At 42.0% G+C, this 17,728-nt stretch overlaps 1 protein-coding gene across 1 annotated transcript; it reads right to left on the reverse strand.

The window, feature by feature from the left end:
- Positions 1-766: 766 nt before the first annotated feature.
- On the reverse strand, positions 767-1,712 carry id1 (inhibitor of DNA binding 1, HLH protein). The gene is made up of 2 exons (XM_087800385.1): positions 1,286-1,712; positions 767-1,217 (listed from the first exon to the last, which is right to left on the reverse strand). The coding sequence occupies exons 1-2, from the start codon at positions 1,634-1,636 to the stop codon at positions 1,182-1,184; spliced, it is 387 nt and encodes a 128-aa protein (XP_087656511.1). The 5' UTR covers positions 1,637-1,712; the 3' UTR covers positions 767-1,181.
- Between the last annotated feature and the right edge of the window lie 16,016 nt (positions 1,713-17,728).

The following is a 17,728-nucleotide window of genomic DNA, read 5'->3' on the forward strand; positions in this document are numbered from 1 at the left end:
TAAACTAAGTAATTCTCGATTAATTAATCTTTCAGTTGCAGAGACGTTTGTTTACAATCGTTTAATGAGCGAGCGGGAGTGTGATACTAATAAAGTTTGGATTGAATTAAAGAGGATCTATGAAAGAAGTGTGGGAAGTCTCTCTCCCTCTCTCTCTCCCTCTCTCTCTCCCTCTCTCTCTCTCTCTCTCTCCGGGTCCTGGCCCGGGTCCCGGTCCATCTGCGGCCTGGCCCGTGGATTATGTTTGTTAATGTTTCAATCAGCTGTGTGTTCAGGAATGTGCAGCTATTTAACCTGAACTTCCCCAGGTGTGCCGAGGCGCCGCTCAGTCTGGGCCCTCCGCCCTCCCTGCCCTTGGCACAAAGCTCTCACACACTCACACACACAATAACACACACTCACGCGCACACACACACACGCAGCTGTGCGCATCGCACCGCAGGGAAAAGGGAAAAACATCTCAGAGAGACAGAATAAATCTTGAGTTTAACTCCTGCCGCGCTGTTCGCTCGCGTTTATCACGTTTTATCGGATTTTCATTTAAAAAAAAAAAAGTTCGTTTTCTTGGAGAGACTTCCTCTGGTCACGTGACCCTCTAACGAGGCCGGCGGGTCATAATGACCCCCCTCCTCGTTTGTGTCTCATGTTACCAGAGTTTAACAGAGTTTAACAGCGTGTAACACTTTCAGTGACACACACTCGTTTATGGGTGACATGTGTGTGTGTGTGTGTGTGTGTGTGTGTAACAAACTGAGTGACACAAGCGTTTAAAAATAATCGTCTTGTTTTAATAAAAACACCGATAAAGTACATCGTAAGAAAACAATCTCTTCACATCACATTGTAATATACAATACATGTTGTCGCTCAGGAATCTGAGAAAATGTAAACCTTTTTTCTTTTTACAAAAATCTGTTTTTAACGACTTTTAAGCGAGTTTTTTTCTTTAAAAAAGTACAAGAGCCGTAACATTAGAAAGTTGGTCGCACTGTCTTGGTCCCTCTTGTGACCCCCCGGGGCGCGCCAGGCATCTGGACCCGGGTCTTCTGAGCCCTCGGATCCATGGAGGGTCTAGTGGCGGGAGGTCCTCCTAGTGCTCTAGGAGATACACACGTCCCTACAGTTCAAGGCGTCACACATGGACGCGCCTCGCTCGCTCTGGTTTGGTCCCGCACGAGCCTTTATCGACACATGATCCTGTCGTCCGAGCATCCGTTCTGTGGGGAGAGGCGCGGGTCAGTCACGGCTCAAGTGTCAATCATCTGCGCGTGCACGCGACTCTTACCTCCACGGTGATGCCCGCGAGCTCCGAGTTGAGCGCCGTGAGCGGCGTGCGCGCGGCGGCCCCGAGCTGCCGCTTCTCCGGCTCGTCCAGCTCCACCTGCAGGTCCCAGATGTAGTCGATGACGTGCTGCAGGATCTCCACCTTCGTGGCCTTCTTGTGCGTGGGCAGCGTGGGCACGAGCTCCTTGAGCTTGGAGTAGCAGCTGTTCATGTCGTGCAGGAACGCGCTCATGTGCTCGTCCAGCAGCGGGATCTTGCACTTGCTGATGGCCAGGCTCTGCTCGGACAGGACCCGGACCATGTCCTCGCTGACCTTGGTCTTGAGCGCGCACGTAGATCCGACAACCTTCATGGTGAAGAAGATGAAGATGATGATGAAGATGTTTAGCGTCCACAGGTTAGATGTTCCTCTCGAGCCAATGTTGACACTCTCTGGTCCACATGGACAGACCTTCAAGTACTTAAAGGCTGGAGCCACCAGGGGGCGTGTCCTCCCGCCCCGTGGGAAGGCGCTCAGCCAATCACGAGCCCGCGCTCCTCTTAATGGGCCGGTTAACAAGAGCTCGCTCAGCCAATAGGAAGCCTCGCCTGGTTATCAGGCTTTTACAATCTGCGTCGCAAATGGAAACAAATGTGTGTCTTTATGAGGAATATATGTGGGAATCTGGCTCCTCAGCGAGGGGACTCTGCAGGTGTGGAGGGCCCCGGGCCAGTGTGTGTGTGTGTGTGTGTGTGTGTGTGTGTGTGTGTGTGTGTCAGGCTGAATGGATGACGATCATTAAGCGACCACCGTGTCCCAGATTCGCCTCGCACTGTCGTGCACGAGGATACAGATGTGCGCGAACACCAGGAAAATAAAACTTCAAGATGTTTGTGTTTCTCTTTGTGTAAATACTTTGTTCATGTACATGTTTTAATAGTCGTTTGTAAAAGTGACAATTCAGAGATAAAAACTTTTATTTTGAGTTATTCTCTGGTTTGTATTGACATTTAATTATAGATATTTCGATTTTTTTTTGTTGTTGTTGCATTTTTACCGCAAACAATTAAATACAAATGCGAAATTAAAAACATTCTATTTTATTAATTTTGTACGTATACTTTTATAAGTATTATTATTTGATGTCACTTAAAAGTGAAACCAAAAACAAGTTTGTATTTTCTGCAGATGAGACTATTTCAGTTTATTATATAATCGTGTAGTTATTTAGTATTTAACATGTACATGTTTATACATGATGGTCATATTTTATGTTGAATTGGCTTTTTTTTTCTTATTTGTTTTCCAAGATATAAATATAAACAAGTATTGTCTTGATTCTCTTAGTGTGTCATTAAAAACAAAACATTTGTTTACAGTCTAAAGACACATTTAATTCGAATATAAACTCATCAAAAGCTGCTAAAAGTTTGCTCATCGAGGCTCAAACTCTCGTCAAGTTGAAGTTGAATGTTTGGAAACATCTCGAGAGAAGATTCCTGCACATGTGTGTGTGCTCAGCCTTGTGTGCTCAGATCTGCAGAATCTTCCCCCAGTTTTGTCCAAACAAGCTCCACAGACTGGCAGGCGCCAGCGCGGTGACGTCACCCATTCATCCGAGCCTTGACGCCTGTCAGCCTGGCGCCGCTCGGGCGGTTGCCATGGAGACGTCAAACAAGAGAACTCCTCCATTCACCTGCAGATCCTGAGAACAAACCACCTCCAGCTTTTGTGCATTTATCACCTCAGCAGGACGAGATTAACCCGCACCTGCGCCTCAGCGAGCGTTTCTGCAACATTCCATCACATGTTACTGACGTATGCACACTTTTACACACTTTTACACACTTTTACACACTTTTAAACACTTTTAAACACTTTTAAACACTTTTAAACACGTTTTTAACACTTTTTTAATACGTTTTTCTACTGTTATTTGTAAATAAAGTTTAAAAAGTAGAAATATTTGCAGAGCTTTATGACGCAATAATAGATTCCTGTGTTGATTATTACTGTCTGAAAGGTTTTTATTAATTATCTTTTTGTAAATAAAGTTTTGATAATTAAAACGGCATAAAACCTCGACTTTATTTGTAAATAAAGATAATTGTTTGATTAAAGTTGAAAAATGTTTAAAAATGTTTGATTATAGTTAAAAATAGTTTAATTAAAGTTAAAAAATAGTTTAATTAAAGTTAAAAATAGTTTAATTAAAGTTAAAAAATAGTTTAATTAAAGTTAAAAATAGTTTAATTAAAGTTAAAAAATAGTTTAATTATAGTTAAAAATAGTTTAATTAAAGTTAAAAAATAGCTTAATTAAAGTTAAAAATAGTTTAATTAAAGTTAAAAATAGTTTGATTATAGTTTAAAACAGTTTGATTAAAGTTTAAAATAGTTTAATTAAAGTTAAAAAATAGTTTAATTATAGTTAAAAATAGTTTAATTAAAGTTAAAAAATAGTTGAATTAAAGTTAAAAAATAGTTGAATTAAAGTTAAAAATAGTTTAATTAAAGTTAAAAATAGTTTGATTACATTTTAAAATAGTTTGATTAAAGTTAAATAGTTTGATTAAAGTTGAAAATTGTTTGATTATAGTTAAAAAATTGTTTGATTAAAGTTTAAATAGTTTGATTATAGTTAAAAAATTGTTTGATTAAAGTTTAAATTGTTTGATTAAAGTTGAAAATAGTTTGATTATAGTTGAAAATAGTTTGATTAAAGTTTAAATAGTTTGATTATAGTTTAAATAGTTTGATTAAAGTTTAAATAGTTTGATTATAGTTGAAAATAGTTTGATTAAAGTTTAAATAGTTTGATTATAGTTAAAAAATTGTTTGATTAAAGTTTAAATAGTTTGATTAAAGTTGAAAATTGTTTGATTACATTTTAAAATAGTTTGATTAAAGTTTAAATAGTTTGATTAAAGTTGAAAATTGTTTGATTACATTTTAAAATAGTTTGATTAAAGTTTAAATAGTTTGATTATAGTTGAAAATTGTTTGATTATAGTTAAAAATAGTTTGATTATATTTGAAAATAGTTTGATTATATTTGAAAATAGTTTGATTATAGTTTAAAATTGTTTGATTATAGTTGAAAATTGTTTGATTATAGTTGAAAATAGTTTGATTATAGTTGAAAATAGTTTGATTATAGTTGAAAATTGTTTGATTATAGTTTAAATTGTTTGATTATAGTTGAAAATAGTTTGATTATAGTTGAAAATTGTTTGATTATAGTTTAAAATTGTTTGATTATAGTTGAAAATTGTTTGATTATAGTTGAAAATTGTTTGATTATAGTTGAAAATTATTTGATTATAGTTAAAAATAGTTTGATTATAGTTGAAAATAGTTTGATTATAGTTGAAAATTGTTTGATTATAGTTGAAAATTGTTTGATTATAGTTGAAAATTGTTGGATTATAGTTGAAACCAGTTTGATTAAAGTTTAAAATAGTTTGATTAAAGTTTAAAATAGTTTGATTATAGTTAAAAATAGTTTGATTATAGTTAAAAATAGTTTGATTATAGTTGATAATTGTTTTCTCTACAGCATTCCATCACACGACGATTGAACACCTTCATGAAATATAAACTCAAAAAAGTAGAAATCCCTTATTAGTCCCGCGAGGGGAAATTCGGTAGAGCTTTTTACAGCCACTCACACACACTGCAGAGCTTTATGACAATAATAGATGTTATAACAGAAAACATTGATAGTCATGTATTGATTATTATTGTCTGAAAGGTGTTTTGAAATAATGATGGTATTTTCTCTCATGTAACTGTGACTCTGGACAAGTAAGTCAGTAATATTTGTAATTTCAGTAAAGTTTACTCAAAAAATATGACTTTTCAAAACCTCTTTATTTCATTTTTTTAAAATCTGAAGGTCAGTCTGAGGTCAACTGTTGTTTACACTTAAAACATTAACTGAACATTCTTTGTTATGAGGATATTTATCTCAACTATTGTGTACATTTATCAAAGTAGAACTTCGTGTCCGTCTCTGACGTCGATGTTTTGTTGATCCATGACGTCGATGTTTTGTTGATCCATGACGTCGGATCAGAATCGAGGCTCAATCTTGTCCGTCGTCATCGGAATCGAATCAGAATCAAAAACATACGAGATGAGATGAAACTGTTCAAACAACCAGAGATTATGAATCGAAAGAAAAACAAACCTTCTTGAACTTTATCAACAGTTTAACTCATTAAAAGTTCTTCAGTGTTTGTGTTGAACTGGACGACGATGTGGATTCTTTATGTTTGACGAGTGTTTCTACACTGAGTGGAAAATATCAATATATTATAATGTATATCTTATGATTTATACCTTTTGATTTATATCTAATATTTACCTAATGCTTGTTTTGTTCGTGACTCTCTGCGACTCACCACGAAAAGTCTGCTGTGTTGTGTCGACTTTGTGTTGTCAGGATCACCACAACAACACAAACATCTTAGAATGAACAACCAAGCTTAGTGAATCAACCACAGTCTGTGAGTCACCCCCCCAACGCCTGCGCACACAAACACTTCATATTTAATGATGAATTCTAGTGAAAACAAAAGCAACAGTTTACTAATCTTTAGTTTTATTGTTTTTTAAATGGACTTGAAAACATTCAATAAAAATAGTTTGGTCGTATTTTCAGTTTTTACGTTGAAAAAGTGTTAAAATGTGATAATTCTGTAAAAAAATATATATAATTATTTGACAAATTGAATGGAATGAATGTTGAAACCAGTCGAAGCATCTAAATATTTGCACTGAAGTCACTTTTCAAAGAAAAACAACAAAAAAGAGTCAAATGTTTATTCCCAACAAAACCCCGAAAACTTTAACAAGCTGCCGTTTCATCCCCAGATGTCGTCGTCTTTTATTCCTTCACTCGCAACAAACCTTTAACGACCGCCGCGACCGTTTCTTCTCGCTGTGGCTGAGCCTGTAAAAACTTTTTCTCCTCCGAAAACTTTCTTTTTTCTGTCCCAGGTCGCAGCTGACGGGAGGGAGGAGCGGGGGGGCAGAACAATGGGAGTCGATGCAGGGATTGTGGGAGAGAATCTAGGCTGGAGCCACAGTGTCTGGAGCTCCCCCTCCTCTCCCCTCCTCTCCCCTCATCCAGCTTTTGTTCAGCTGCAAAAGCTATCAGCACTTCCTACTGACACCAACAATAACTCCACACAGCTGGGCTCGGCCCACTGTTTACAGCACATCAAGGGAGGAGAAGCAAGAGTGAAACATATTAGCTCCTGATTTTAAGTGACATGAGCTTCACCTCCCGCGTCCTGAGCTTCTCACCAGGAAGACGCCTCGGGTTCAGGAATTCTGGCCGACATTCTTCGTCGCTCTCGCCGCTCGTTTCATTGACAACCAGAAACTTGCATGAAAGTCAAGAAGAAACTCTTGAGCAGGAATTTGATTATCAAAGCCACGAGGTGGTCACAGCTGTGGGATTAGTTTCACTTCCTCGTCCGGCTCGTCCTGTTTTCTTGATAGTGATCACACCTGTGCGCAGGTGTGTGGGGAGGCTAGTGTGTGTGTGTGTGTGTGTGTGATGTGGAAACTGAAATAAAAGGTTCTGTCAGAGGTTCTGTGGGTCGCGCATGTCTCGGCCTGAACTGGGCCCTCTGTGGCCGGAGACTCCCTCGCCTGAGCCTCTGTAATGAGTGTCGTGGTCGCGACTCACTTCCTGTGGGAGTCCAGGCCTGCGGAGGCTTCGTCACCAGACTGGCCGGAGCCCTGTTGTTGTGTCGTGTTGTGTTGCTGTTGTGTCACTGTTGTGTCGTGTTGTGTTGCTGTTGTGTTGCTGTTGTGTTGTTGTGTTGCTGTTGTGTCACTGTTGTGTCGTGTTGTGTTGTGTTGCTGTTGTGTCACTGTTGTGTCGTGTTGTGTTGCTGTTGTGTTGCTGTTGTGTTGTTGTGTTGCTGTTGTGTCACTGTTGTGTCGTGTTGTGTTGTGTTGCTGTTGTGTTGCTGTTGTGTTGTTGTGTTGCTGTTGTGTTGCTGTTGTGTTGCTGTTGTGTCACTGTTGTGTTGCTGTTGTGTCGCTGTTGTGTCGCTGTTGTGTTGCTGTTGTGTCACTGTTGTGTCGCTGTTGTGTCGCTGTTGTGTCGCTGTTGTGTCGCTGTTGTGTCGCTGTCGTGTCGCCGTTGTGTCGCCGTTGTGTTGTTTGTGAGTCCGGCGGCGCAACAACCGTCGCTGAGAAACACTGAGCGTCACAGAAGCTCCGCAGGTGTCGAGATGGTTTTCAAGAGTTTTGGACGCTTCAAGGAAAAAAGTTGCTTCAATGAAAAAAAAAGTTGCTTAAATAAAAAATGTTGCTTCAATAAAAATCTAAGTCGGTTGAACATAAAAAAGTTTCTTTAACTAAAAAAGTTTTTCATTCAATCGTTGATTTTCTGTCGCTCATTTCCTTACTGTCTGAAGTCAGGAGTCACTGGACACTCAGGGTTATGGAGTTTTTTAAATGTATTATTAAATTGGGAAAAAAGTTGCTTCAACCCTAAAAGTTGATTTTCAAAACAAAACCAAAACATTTCAACTTCAAAACTTTTTTTTGGCACTTTTTAATCAACTTTTTGGGATTAAAACATGAAGAGCAAGAGTTTCACCCAAATACAGAAATATTTCTCTAATAACATAATCGTTTACTTTTTTTGCCCAGAAACCGTAAATGTTATTGAAAGATAATTGAGATTATTTTTATTAGAAACAACTTTATTTTGACGGAGCATCTGTCCTGGAGGCGACTTCAGCTCCACACAGGTGTCGAACCTCCTGGACCAGAGATGCTCCGGGCAACTGCCCCCCCGCCCTGCATTGCTATGTGCAGTGAGTGGCCTCTGTTCGCGCCCGTGCGTCCATCTCCCTGCGCCTGGTTCCCACACACACTATCAAAGCCCTTTAATGGCTTCTAATTAGCTCCCCATCTGCTGGTGACAGCGCACTGGTGGCTAAAGCACCATTGAGAGCAAAGACATTGTGCTCAGGAATACTTTCCACTCCAGTGGCAATTGCCTGGAGAAAGAGCTTCAGTTGGGGGTGGGGGGGTCGGAGGGGGGAGTGACGGAGGGCAGTTCTCTACGGTCAGGGGCTCGGGGGAGGGCAAGGGTGGAGGGCCACACAATGGGTGACAGTGTTACGGCTTGTTGCAAATCTAATAACGCCCGAGTCCCTCTTCCGTTCTCTGCCCCCCCCCCCGGCTTCTTCAGACAGTATGTGGCCCCTCCTGGTTTCAGTTTGCCTCTGACATCACACGGTGCCGGGGCCTCGGTGAAACTGACAACACAACCTGATTGTGGCCCTCATTGTCCCGGGTCTGGGACAATGGCTGCACCTCCATAGAAACTGTAAATGTGGCCTAATGAGGCCTCGTCCAGAAGCGCCGCGGCTACGTGTGAATGCTGCGATTGTCACATCCTATAAGAACATCTCGGGGCCGGGGACCTCCAGCGGGGTCCGGGTCCACTGGTGGTCAGAAAGGGAGACCAGCTGTTCCCAGCTGGGAGCCACAGCGTTCCTATAGGGGCCCGGCCTGGGTCCTGCTGGACAGTTGCCCCCTGCTGCAAACAAACACTCACTGGAAACTGTCAATCATTCCTGTGGTCGTCATGTGACCAGAGTCACGTCAACATCTGTCCAGACGTGGATCTGAAGCAAACTTCTCTTCATCCTAAACACCTTAGAAAGTGTTTGTTTGGGATTCAAACCGACGTCGTCCTGGTGCTCGAGGAAGTGTTAGTTAGCTTAGCATCGTGTTCAACAACCTTTGAAGCAAGAATAAAAACATATTTTATCAACAGTTTCTTGGAATTTTTTTGCAGGTTTTGAATGAGCAGCAGTTTGAGGCCATACAGGTGAGAAACGATTCCTTCAAAACCTGATTTCAATTTACTCTTAACTTAACTTAACTTAACTTAGCTTAGCTTAGCTCAGCTCAGCTCAATTTAACTTAACTTAACTTAACTTAACTTAGCTTAGTTTAGCTTAATTTAGCTTAATTTAACTTAATTTAGCTTAGCTAAGCTAAGCTAAGCTAAGCTAAGCTTAGCTAAGCTTAGCTAAGCTAAACTTTACTTTACTTTACTTTACTTTACTTTACTTTACTTTACTTTACTTGATTTAACTTAACTTAGCTTAACTTTACTTAAAATAACACAATTTTATTTTGATGATTGAACTGCTGCTTATGGACACCAGCACTCTTACTGCAAATCCCATAATGCAATGCAACCGCTGAAGCTTCTAAAACTGTTGCTGATCAAATACGGTTTGTTTCGTTGATTCAATTTACAAATAAAAGAGTCGAAACTATGACGTCATGGTTATTAAAAACTCTTTTTGGTCGTAAAGTTGACATTTTTGTTCAGACAACTATAAGAACTTTGTGTTGTTGTGTATAATTATAATTATTTGAGACATATTTAATGTATTTATTGTTACTAAACTGACGGTTATTGACACTTACGCTACCACTGGAAATCCCATAATGCACTGCAACAGCAGGAGCACCCAACAGTTCACAAAAAAAAAAGAGGTTCTGGATCAAATATTGTCATTTTGTAATTTTTGTTCTAGTCTCTTTGTCACTCAATGATTCTATATCCCATGATGTACGGCAACAATTCCTCGGAAGTTCCTCCTGAGTCCGAGTGTTTTGGCGGGTCCGGAGCTTCCATGGCAACTGAAGGAATGACTTTGAAATGATAAGTGGGACCTTTGTGAAGCCATGTTGTCTATTTGTGTGAGAGCGAGGGAGACGAATAGTCCGTCACCTGACCTCGCTCTTCATCCCACAGCTGCACAGAGGCGTCCAGTCAGCAGGGCCAGGGGACATGGGAGCCAAAGCCCAGCGCTGGTGCGTGGACAGTGGCAGCTGTGGGCCTGACAAAGCCCCATTCACAGGGCCCAGGCCTGGGGACAATGGCTGGGCCAGGCTGAGCCCTCTCCTCTCCTCTTCCACCCAAAGATTAATACTTCAGATGGGCTTCCCGGTGGCAGGAAGGGCTAAAAGGAGAGCCCTCCTGTTTGTCACTGGGCTTTGTGCGGGTCGCCTGAGAACCAGCCTCTTGGATGGGCCTGATAAATGAGAGCCGCCATTGACAGTGAACAGATTGGTGCCACTTTTGTTGTGATTGTGAAGCGCTTATAATCAACTTATTTGGGCCTTTGGGGAGTTTTTGTTTTCTTTCCCTGCAGCTCTTGACACTCGAGTCCCACCTCAGAAGCCTCCAGTGACTCAGCCCTGATCTGAGCTCCGGTTTCCCTCCTCGCTCGTCCTCCCGTTCCATTGGTCGGCGCCGCAGAGAGGTCGTGACAACAAGAGGAAGTCGATGCTCTCGCTGTGGGAATCATGGAGGACGGCGCAGGTGCGACAGGTGTCGGTTCTCGCCCGCGTCAATGGCGTTCCCGTGTCGTCGATGCGAGGCCGACCCAGATTCAGGTGTCGGGAAGTAGGCGAGGACGGTAACGGGAGACGCTGTCGGGCGAGTCCGAGGTGAACTGGAGCTCCTCGACGACCCGACGCCCTCCTCGCCCCATTCTCTGCTGCGAGCGCAGGTGTTTAGCCCCCAGCGAAGCAGCATTTCAGGTTAAACTGTAGCCGCCCCGCCTTCACACTGGGAACTGGCGGTGTCAGCCGAGCACACACACACACACACACACCTGCACACACACACACCACACCTGCACACCTGTGCTCCCGGCATGTGTTTTTCTTTCTCGGCGCATGGTTTCACAACAGGAAACGTTCCGCCACAGACGCTCACCAGACGAGGAAACTGGTTCTATTCAAAGTGAGCTGAGATCATTTGTCAGTTTGAAACCTCAGAGGACATTTGGATGTTGTGAGTTTACAGTAGACCATCTGTCCCGAGCGTCTGGGAGTCTTTCCTGCTCATCTTTTCTCATGAGCAGGAATGTGCCCTCCTCGCAAACATCCATCGCCCCCCCGCCCTCCACGAGTGACACTAATTCACCCTCTTTGATAGTGAGTTGCCCCTGCATCCCTCGCCCCCTCCGGGACCCTCCCCGGCTCACCAAGTTCCCACGTCGAGATCCTGGACGAACGCTCAAGACGAGTGGCCTGCTTCACACCGAGGGCCCATTTCCAGGAATCAGTTTGTGTGAACCTTCCAGGCAGCAGAAGGTGCCCTACTTTACACTCATTCTTCTCCCTGCAATTGTTTCAGGCAGTTCAACAAAAGCGAAACCAGCCTGTGTGTGTGTGTGTGTGTGTGTGTGTGTGTGTGTGTGTGTGTGTGTGTGTGTGTGTGTGTGTGTGTGTGTGTGTGTGTGTGTGTGTGTGTGGGTCAGCACATGTGTGTGTGTGTAGGCATCTAGGTTATATACTTGAGAGTGTGTGTGTGTGTGTGTGTGTGTGTGTGTGTGTGTGTGTGTGTGTGTGTGTGTGTGTGTGTGTGTGTGTGTGTGCACGAGGCTGCTGGGATTATAAAGAGGAAGTAGATGGGAAGTCTGTGACAAAATAAGAGACATTCCTTCGGGGCCCCTCCCGCTTCCCTCCTTTCCAGCGACTCTTCGCTGCGACAGGGGCCCTGGGAAAATCAAACAGGTGGTTCTGGCCTGGCAGGAAAGCTGGACGGGTCCAGGGTGGGCCGGCCTACAGGCTGCTGGGGGCTATCAAAAGCTCTTGGGCCCAGCTTTAGGCCGGCACTCTGAATGGCCCCGGGCTTCATTATCATGTGAATTCTGGGAACTGCACTGGGCCCCCAGTAACACCAGCGAAGCTGCCCATATGGCGTTCACTTGGCAACTAGGGAGGAACACCCGGGAGCCCCCGCCGTCCACCGCGTCTCCTCCATTCCAGCACTCGTGATATCAAAGAAGGACAAGAAGAAGAGGGAGGCTGAGACTCGACGCCCCCCAAGACTTACCCTTCTCCTTGGCGGGGGGGGGGGGGGACCACACAGAGGAGAACTGGACGGTCCTTAGGGACCCTCGACAACACTGTGGCACTACAGGACGTCAGCGCCCGCCTATCTCCGGGCGGATCCAGTTCAATTAGCATTAAAGACACATGAAGCTGTCAGTGCCGCGTCAGGATCAGTGACAGATATCGACGCGAGACGAGGCTTCACCGGCGACACCTGAGGGTCGAGCCTCTGTGATCCAGGAACTCTATCTGGACTCATTATTATTCATTATACGCACACTTAGAGACATCAACATACGAGAACTCTGAGTTCTTCTCTAAACCAGAAGCAATAGAACGAAGTCTAATAACGCACTTGTCGCTCATCCTGAGTTATTACCCTGTTATTACCCAGTTATTACCCAGTTATTACCCCGGACTGAAGTGTTCACGACCAGCGTTGATCTGAGTTGGCAACATTAAAAAGCAGATCTGGTTTTGTTTTGTTCGTCTATTCTTAGGACATCATTGTTTGTCCTCATTGTTTACTACACACCAGACTTCTGTGGAACTTTGGCTTCTGTTGTCGGTTCTTAGAGAAACTTGTTTATCTTCATAAAGCTCATAATTCATTCATTCTCAACTGCTTAGTTCTTTATCTGTATCCCAGCTACTCGGGGAGAGAGGCAGGGGACACTCCTCACAAGTGGCAACAACCATTTCTACTCACAACTGCAGAATGCAGTCTGTCTCAGGACACACAAAGACGACACACAACCATTCACACACACACTCATACCTACAGAAAACTTCACCAAGTTCTCAATCAACCTCCGAATGTATTTGGACTGTGGGAGGAAACCGGAGTGTCCGGAGTAAACAAAGCAACTCAATGCAGCTGCAGCATCCTTGACCTGCAGTTTTGCAGACACTGACTCGTACTACTACTACTACTACTACTACTACTACTACTACTACTACTACTACTACTACAGAAGTTCATTAGCCACATGCTAGCATGCTAATAATGCTAATAATGCTACTGGCTCTTCACTCTTTCAAAGCTAACAAATCAAAGTCACGCCTTTTAAAAAATCTGTCACAATTCCAAGAGTTACATCAACAGTTCTCTGGGTTTTCTTCAGGGCGATGGACAGAACGAAGCCTCCCTGGAGGATGATGATGTTTGCTGATGATGTAGTGATTTGTGAGATGTTGGTGAACATTACACACCGTGACTGATGCGAGCGGCACTCGAGGGCCTAGACCAGAAAGAAGGAGGATGACAAATATAATTTATAAATAAAACATAATCCAGTTTTTATTCTTCTTCGATGCTTCCTTGGATCGAACCAGATGCTTGTTTCTCTATTATTGAGTTTAAAACCTGAGTTCAAACCTTCTTCACTCATGTTTATATTCACTGAAGTCGACGTCCATGAGTCACCCGAGCTTCCTGAGTGAGGACACTTCTGCAAAGGAGATGTCACTTAACAACAGAGCTGGAATGCTGCTCCAGCTGCAGCACACACACACACACACACACACACACACACACACACACACCTGCACTATAGTGAGGAGCAGGAAGTGTGTGTTAAACATGAGCTCATAGGATGAAAAAAAAAGAGAGATGGCGCCGACATTGTTCATTGTGATTGCTCAAGAAATAGATCTACTTTACTATGTGCACCTGTGATGAAGAAGGTGAGTCTGGGAAAACAAGCGAGGAATGTGTGTGTGTGTGCGTGTGTGTGTGTGTGTGTGTGTGAGCAGAAGGTGACTTCTCAGAAACGACTGGTGATTCATGTTCTTTCTCAAGGTGGAATCAGCTGCAGCTGTGAAAGTGCGCAATAGGATTTTGAAACATCTTGTGAGCGAGTACTTTGGAAATTCCTGTTTTTTTTTCTTCCTCTCGTATCGACCGACTCGCCCTCTCTCTCTCTCTCTCTCTCTCTCTCTCTCGTGAGTCAGATGTTCTCCCTCCTCCACGACTTCCTCACTGAGCTGGAGTCAGCTGATCCGACAGCTTTCACAACTGCTGACTCAGCATCGAGACGAGACGCCACACGTGGACAATATCTTTAAAACCAGAAGAAATCTTTAAAGTGCGACTGAAGAAGGTTTTCTGGGTGAAACGTGAAGCGTCTTCTGAGATCTCCAGTCAGTCCAGTTGACTCGCTCTTGGACGACCATGACCTGGTCAACGAGAAGATGCACGGATACAAATGAATCAAATCTTTGAAACTATTCAACATCTTTAAAGTGCAGAAGCTCTTTGACAGTCGATCGTATCTGAAGCTGGTTCCGAACCATGGGTTCAAAGTGTCAACGTTGCATGTGACGGTGGTGTGTGTGAGGGTCGGCGTCCAGCCGGGTGACGTGCGCCTGATTCATGCTTCATGCTTCATGCTTCATGCTTCGTGCTGCAGCTGAGCCTCGACCGGCTGCAGCTTCGAGGAAACGCTGCCAAAGTTCAGGACTCTCTGTTTACAGCGAGCGTCGCCGCGACAGAACAATTCATCCACCGGCGTGTTCGGCGACTGATATCATCATATATTTATGAGTCCAGTTTCTGCAACAATATCTCACTGCGAAGGTGAACTTTGTGCGTCCGTTTTCACCTCTTTTGTCGCACACTTGACCACATGTCACGACAAATGTTATTATCTTTTCCTGACTTCTCAGGAATACTCTTTAAAAACCTCTGTATTCACAGTTTCTGCTGCTTATTTTTGTTGAGCTAATACGTTCTGAAACTTTACTCAAAACACTTTTGTGTGAGACATTTAAAGTACAACAATAAATGATCTTTACATTGTAGAAAAGAAACAGTTTCATCCAAACAACAACTCGAGTGGATGTTTGCTAACAGTTAGCATCACAAACGTTGCAGCGCTACAGCTTTCATTGAGAGAATAAAAAAAAGTAAGCATCACTATCATAGTGAAAAAAAATAGAAGGTATGTTTTTGTTTTTTAAAGACTTAGACACACATTTAAAACATTTTCAAGGATAATAAGACAAAATCGTGTCAGTTTGCAGCAAACATTGCTGTCTTTGTTGAGAGAAAACAGTTGGTTGCTAGTAACTAGCATCGCAAACATAAAAACGCTACCAAGAACAAAAATAATAATGTCCTCGTTTGGATTTTAATTGTCTATAAAGTAAATAGACAGTCGTGTACACGCTGTCAGAAGCTATGCAGGTTTTTTAAAAGTAGAGGTAGTTGCTTACGATTAGCTTAACTAGCATTGTAGCAGAGAAATAGTAGCATAAATAGATTCATGAAGTCTTTATGACGAGTGTCAGAATAAAGATGTGTTAGCAAAGGAAAGTCTATGGACACAATGTGTTGTGTCAGATAAAGATCAAAATAGTTTAAAAATATGTGTGTCATTCAAGACACTCGACAAATTGTTGAAGCGTGAATCTATCCAGTTTATCAAGCTTTTCTTAAATAAATAAATAAATACTTCTTTATTCGAACCTTCATATATCTAGAAATCTTACAGTTGTTTCACACTTGATGTGAAGTTAATAATGAAAAACACTTTTATTGTCAGTATTTTCAACACAACACAGGTTGTTTTTTTTATGTTAATAACATTACAGAAAAAAGATAAATATAAATGAAATAAAATGCAATGAAACAAGTTACATTAGGTTAAGTTCCATATAAAATAAATAATGAATGAATAATATTAACAGCAAGTTTCCAGAACGCTCTGTGGATACAAGTGGAACATATTCCTTTGACCTCAACACATGTGCATCATAAGGCGTGTAATTGTGTGAAGTTTCCAACTCAACGAGGAGTGGATTCACGTTCATGTTGATATTGTTGTGACCTATGAAGACCTAAGATCAACTTCTCTTTCATCTTTCATCAAACTCACATCCAAGGAAAAGGTAAAGATTGAGTCTCAAAGATTGACATATCAAAATAAAACTTCCTGGTTAATTAAATGTAAATAATAATAATAATAATAATCCTCTTGCACGATGAGTTCAACTCCCCATAAGTAAAGATTGGGTTCAGTCTCCAGGTGAGTCAACAAGTTGATCACATCCTTCATTTCAATATGATTCTCTTCTTTCTGGACGAGGGAGAATGGACTGTGTTACGGGGCGCAATGAGAGCAACAAGTGAGCGGGAATGAGAAAATGAGAGGGAAAGACAGCATGAATTCCTTTCTTCGGGGCCTTAAAGACATGTTTCCCTCAGATGTTGGCTCTTCTTCAGATGCTAATGGTTCCCTCTTCTCCGGAGCTGGACGTTAGCATAACAAAGCTGTGGAAGTGAAAGAGCTAAACCTCTGCTTTCTTTAAGCAGCCAAAGCTGGGCTTTTCTAGTGGACTAATGCCTTCTCCCTCTTTATGCAGCCAAAGAAAGGCCTGGAACGTGAAGGTGATCACAGGCTTCTTCTGAAAGTGAGATTGAAACCACAGATGAAAAAATGAAGCACGTCGACGACCAAATATAGAGTTTTGAATATTATCGGCTCTTCGCTCTCAAACCTCTGAATTATGTCTGTTGGAAGAATCCGAGCGAATGTTTTGACTGAGCGTCCGGCGCTGACTCCGGCGTGCCAGAGTTCCATCTGAGCGGCAATCTTGACGCCGCAGATATTTGGATGAACCTCGTCCTGACCTTGACTGATACGCCCAGAAGAGCCTGATAGCCTTGGATAGCGGCGTCAGAACACACGGAGCTCGGTGGCGTCATTTATCAGAGGACGAGTGGAGGTAAAGGACAAACTGCAGGGCAGAGAGATTCTCGCGGGTCAGACGGAGACACTTATCCAAAGTTTGTGGAACTCCAGCTGTTATTTTTCAGATTCATCTCCTTCAAAGTCTCTCGCTGAACTGACGCTGAACTTATCTGTGGAAAAAAAATATCCTTTTTCTGATAAACATTCCTTCACACGTGCAACTGCTGCTCACGTCAAGATGATGACGACAATAAAACCTTCGTTTTCTGACAATAATTACACTTAAACCAACAAGGAACGACACTTTTTTACAGAATCATTTTGCTTCTTCATTATTTTTTTTGCTTCTAAAAACATTATTATTATATTTGCTGGAATAAAATGTTGACAAAACAGTTTTTGAAAACTGATGCATCAATATATGTATTTACTTTATTTATACAATAAAGGATTTACTTCTCTATGAAAGCAAACACAGTGGGTCATATGTTGAAAATATAAATATATAAGAGTCCATTAAACTCAGTCAGAACTAGTAAAAATACGTTGTATTTTAAAACCTATAAATTCTCTAAAAGTGCTTGAAAAAACGTGCTATATTTATTTTGAGAGTGAAGGATGTGTGTTAATGATGGTATTTAATCTCCTGGGAATATCTCAAAAACAAACAGTCGACTATTTCAGTTGAGAGGTTTTGCAGGTCTTATCTTAACTTAAAAGGTCACGGAGGTCACATGATAGCACGAGTTACTGTGTCACAATATTCAGTATATATATTGTATATATAAATATGTTTGAAAGCATCAATGAAAGGATGATCGTAGCACGTGTTAAAGATCACAAGTGAGAAGAAAAGGCACCAAAGA

The sequence above is a fragment of the Callionymus lyra genome, chromosome 10 (assembly GCF_982586985.1).
Source record: "Callionymus lyra chromosome 10, fCalLyr1.hap1.1, whole genome shotgun sequence".
In the NCBI taxonomy this organism is placed as follows: domain Eukaryota; kingdom Metazoa; phylum Chordata; class Actinopteri; order Syngnathiformes; family Callionymidae; genus Callionymus; species Callionymus lyra.

Bases quoted from the DNA above. Each gene is read 5' to 3' on its own strand.
- id1 (XM_087800385.1), bottom strand. From the start codon at position 1,636: ATGAAGGTTGTCGGATCTACGTGCGCGCTCAAGACCAAGGTCAGCGAG. The intron at 1,218-1,285 runs GTAAGAGTCGCG...CTCTCCCCACAG, and splicing joins TCGCGGGCATCACCGTGGAG to AACGGATGCTCGGACGACAG.